Below are 5045 nucleotides of genomic sequence, written 5' to 3' on the forward strand. Positions count from 1 at the left end.
CATGTTTTGTCACATTATAATCACAAACTTCAATGTATTTTTATTCCAATGTCATGAGAGACTAACAAAAAGTGGTGCATAACGGAAGTGAAAGGAAAATGAGAAATAGGTTTAAAAAGATTTTACTGATTAAAATCTGAAAAATGTAGCTTAGCAGGTATTAGCATGAAGAAAGGAGAGAAAGTCATGAGGATGCCCATTAAAAGTGGGAGAAGGTGCTCTGGTCAGAGAGTAACGGAAAACCAATACTGCCCAAAGCATGGTGGTGGCAGCATCATGCTGTGGGAATTGTGTCTTCATCAGGCACAGGGGCACTCTGGGAAAAACAGTTAGAAATGCCTTAACATATTAGCATTTCTGAAAGCATTTAAAGATTTTATTTTTATTTTTTATCCAGCTCACACTGATGCTAAATGTCTGTTACAGTTTGTTGTTGTAATGTGAAGAAATATGAAATTGTTCAAGGATTAAGAGTACATTTTCAAGGCACTGTATGTGAGACTCAGTTTTAGGAAGGTGGATTTTCTATTTAATGAGCCTTATCATAAAAATAAAAAAAAATAGCCAAATAAATAGACGCATTTATTTTCTACAGTTGAACTGTTTTCATAGAATAGTCTGGCCAGCAGTTTTAAGGCAGGTTTTAGCTTTATTAAGCTTGGCTTTGCTTCCCTGGGACTATTTCTCCAGCTGATCTCTCTGCTTAATGCTTTAAGGACTTAATTTATTGCTCCATCCGAACAGCCAAACCCAGACAGCCACATAAGCCAATCCCTGAATTTTTCCGTGTTTTCCAGTCTGCCTCCGTCTCGCCCCACTCACACTCTCAGTCAGAGCGCGGCGTTGACAGCCACTGATCAACCCACTTTGTCGGGGTTTGTGTCTCCATGCAAGACTGCTGAAAAGAGAAACTCTGACTTTTTTTCTTTTTATTCTTGCAAAGCAAATCGTGCACTTCCCGCCCGGAGAAACCGTCCACGGCTGCAGAATTCACTAAAACAAAAAGAAAGAAAGAAAGAAAAAAAAAAGTAAAAACAAGCAAACAAAAGAAAACCTTTTAAAGTTAATTTTTTTTTTCTAGAATCCCCCACCCCCACCGTCTCTGCACAACAATGTCTGGAGAGGACGCACCTGCTCAGCAGCAAAACGCCGTGGACCAGAAGCAGGAGACCAAGCCCGCCGAGGAGCCCAAAGCCGAGCCGCCCAAGACGGAGTCCGCGGAGGCAGCGGCCACCCCGGCGGCGACCACCGAGAAGGCCCCCGAGGAGGAGACGTTCACCTACCGCGCTCTGGTGCTCACCGGCTACGGAGGCTATGATAAAGTCAAGCTGCAGGTGAAGAAGGGCAAGCCGACGCTCAAAGCCGGCGAGGTGCTGGTCCGGGTCAAGGTCTGCGGGCTCAACTTCGCCGACCTGATGGCCAGACAGGGTCTCTACGACCGGCTGCCGTCCCCGCCGGTCACCCCGGGAATGGAGTGCTCCGGGGTGGTGGAGGCTGTGGGGGAAGAAGTGACTGACAGAAAAGTAAGCGCACATCCCTCTGRCATTCTTTGCATTCAGATGAATATTTGTTTCTGTGTTTATTTTTTAATATGAAAGTGATGGATATTGTTTAATATCGGCTCGTTTTTTGGGGCGCTTTGTGGATATATGGGCGTGTCAGGCTTCACTCGCTGCTCGGAGACGGCAGCGCAGCCTCATTGTGTCAGTGGCACAATGTAATGAACTTCAAGCTTCAAGGTTCAAATTGATTTCTTTTTTTTTTTTTTTTTTAACGAATGTAACACTAATTACAATCAGTTTGTGCATTTTGATCGCCCTTTACTGGATGTTAAAATGCAGCTTATTCAGTTAGTTCTCATGTCCGAATAATTGAGGAGCATAAAAGTTGAGTTTATTGGTTTATTTGTCGGATCTGGAATCATTTAATGTCTGTAAAAAAAAAAGTGGTTTGATGACACAAGTTGTAACGCCGCCAGAAAGCAGGCGTCGCCCCTTCTGTCTCACCATTTTTTTTCAACTGCAACTTAAGCCAACTTCCATTATAAGCTGCAAATAAGTTGCAAAGATGCAGTCTGTTGTTTCTGTCTGTCCACCGCTGCGTGTGTTGTAAGCGTAAAGCTAAATAAGACCATTTAAATCCACGAGATGCCTTCGATCGTCGCTGCGCCCACGCTGCTGCTGTGCGCTTTGATGTGCGCCACGGTGCGGAGCGCTGCGTTAAGCTGGCAAGCGGCGAGACAGGAAATTGGAGTTTCTTGCCTTTCAAAGTTAAAGCTCTCCTCTCTCCGTTGCGAATTGGATCCGTTTTTGATCACACATACTTAGAATGAATAATAATAATAAAAAAAAAAGAACCATAAACGGAGAGGGGAGGGGCGTGGAACTAACTCTGTAAAGTGTCAGAATCCGCGCAAGTGGCAACTGTGAATTCAAAGACGTTTGATTTTGGTGGAGAGGCAGCAATTTATTTTGGAGAGTCATCGGAAGGGGCTCACAGTGGTTGATGTGGTTTCACACCGGTGGAGGAGCTCGGAGTCAGCGACGCCTTTTGTTACCGGGAGCGACGCTGGCGCACAAACGCGCAGAGTGGAAAAGGGCGAGGCGCGGCAGGAACAGACACCGTCAGGTGTGAGCAGTGGGGCCGTCTTTGTCCTCACAGCTGCAAGGCTGCCGGCTAGAACATATGTGCAACAATAATTATATCATAATTCCATTTCAACTCTTACTGTAAGAAGATTGTTGGGCTGAGTGGGGGTGGAGGTTTGCGTCTTTTTGCATTTCGTGATGAGTCACAGGTCAGTGGTCGCTCGTGGTTCTATCCTGGCTGCATGGCATCACCACGGCAACGTTCTCTGAGAGGCAATTTCACCTCACACACACACACACACACACACACACACACACACACACACACAGCGGTGGTGATTCACATTGTTTGAGCATCATATTCCGGATAACATCCTGATTAGCACATGTGTGATGCAAGCGCGAGCAGACTGACTTCACCTGGCTGGGCGTGGCGCGTGCGTCTGAGCGCAGGATGCTCGCGGAATCAGCGGTGAAAGTTCAGCCCAGATTAATTTATTGCTGTTTTTCCCTCATTGTCAGTGATGTTGATTGGATTTAAAGGTCACAAACGACACATATGCAGCTTGTCATCACACTCCCACATCCATTGGCAGCCTTTTTTCTTTTTCTTTTTTTTTTTTTTTAGCTAATTGAATTTAGAGCCAATCCCTCTAATGACTGGAGATCTCTGAGATCCGTTGTTTGTTTGTTTTTTTAACTTCTAACTCAGAGGGAATTGGCTGACCACAATGTTGCAGCTTTTATTTAGGGAGGTTCATCTGCTGCTCTGTCCATCTCTTACACACACACACACACACACACACACACACACACACACACACACACACACACACACACACACACACACACACACACAAAGACACATAATGGGTGTGTCTGAGTGTTTCCTTCTAAGAAAGCTCCAAACACATGATACTTTTTAAACAGATTAAGTAACATATGCAGCAAATCAAATGGGATTTTATTTCATCTTTCTGGCATCTCTCACTCTCTAATTTGTTTGCCTCTCAGAACCATAAAATACATTGTAATATGAATTTATGATATTAATATTGGAAACATTTAGATTTCTATATTGAAAATAAACTTTGGTATAGAAATGTAATCTATGCTGGATGGCTTGGATGTGTCCTGACAGACTCCAGGCTCACTTATTCGTTTGATGATTGATTCCACTTCTTTTGTCTTGCAGATTTCATATTTTGCTGTAATCCTATAACTTTTACAAAATAAGCACTCATTCAGATCCTCGGTAATGTTGAGTGAGCCTGCAGTGAGCTCACCCGACATGACCTAAGAGGGATTGTTGGGAGAGTAATGGAGAGTAAGCGGTGAGAGAGAGAGGAAACATCACAAATCACACCAAAGCTCCCCTGATGCCAAATAGGAGCATTTTTTTTTCCCCCTCTTCCTCCAGGCTTGTTTAAAAAACATGGAGGCTCTCTCCATTGGCGAGTTTTGGAGGGATCTGATCCATATGTTCTCAATTACCTCCCTCCGGTCCACATTGTCAGTCTGGTATTTCCTCTGTCGTCCCCCTCCTTCCCTATCTATCTGGTCTCAAGTCATCTTGAGAAACCCCCCTTTACCCACTGGTCATATCTGAATACCTCGAATGACAAGCAAGATGACTTGTTGCTCACTTTTAAAGAACAATACAAGGCAAACGGTAAAATATAATTGATTTTCTAAGGTGAAAACTTTTACTTTGTTTGTCCAGTTGCAAAATGAGATGAGGTGATGCATTCATTTGAATAGTAAAAGAGAAACGTCAAAGTTTCATACGGCTTCAGTCTTCAGTAAACACATCTTGCTTCAATTGTGTTTTCATGAGGCAAATGTTACTGAAATGCTAAGCTAACGCTAACATGCTCGCTTTCTGTTTTTATGTACTCGTTGATAGATCAACTTGTAAAAAATATCTTAGGTTGGTTCAAGTTAATCTTGTGTTAAAATTGAACAAAAAAGTTATTCTTCTACGTCATAAAATTGCTTTGAGCATCATAATTATTAGTGACTAGTGTTTCAGCTGCTTTCTGCACAGCTCTGCCTGCACAAAAAGCTAAAAAAGCAGGAGACATGATGGACAGGTAGCCGTAGCAGCCATTTTTTCAGTGGGAACGTCTCAGCAGTGGATTAAATGCATTACATTTTGGTAGATCCAGTTTTGTTTTATTCACAGAATAATACATGAATATGAAAGAAGGGGAGAATCCATCCATCCATCCATCCATCCATTTTCTTCCACTTCATCCGGGATCGGGTCGCGGGGGCAGCAGCTTCAGAAGGGAGGCCCAGACTTCCCTCTCCACAGCCACTTGTTCCAGCTCCTGGGAACCCCAAGGCGTTCCCAGGCCAACCGAGAGACATAGTCCCTCCAGCGTGTCCTGGATCTTCCCCGAGGCCTCCTCCCGGTGGGATGTGCCCCGAACACCTCACCAGGGAGGCGTCCAG

At 44.1% G+C, this 5045-nt stretch overlaps 1 protein-coding gene across 1 annotated transcript in view; it reads left to right on the forward strand.

Annotated features, from left to right (window-relative positions):
• The first annotated feature begins 599 nt into the window (after nucleotides 1-599).
• vat1 (vesicle amine transport 1) overlaps nucleotides 600-5045 on the forward strand; it is a 34656-nt gene continuing 30210 nt past the window's right edge. The window contains exon 1 of the mRNA XM_008417000.2: nucleotides 600-1523. Coding sequence (XP_008415222.1) covers nucleotides 1113-1523 — 411 coding nt within the window. The 5' untranslated portion in view covers nucleotides 600-1112. The remainder of the gene's footprint in view (nucleotides 1524-5045) is intronic.

Source organism: Poecilia reticulata, linkage group LG8, assembly GCF_000633615.1.
Source record: "Poecilia reticulata strain Guanapo linkage group LG8, Guppy_female_1.0+MT, whole genome shotgun sequence".
In the NCBI taxonomy this organism is placed as follows: Eukaryota; Metazoa; Chordata; class Actinopteri; order Cyprinodontiformes; family Poeciliidae; genus Poecilia; species Poecilia reticulata.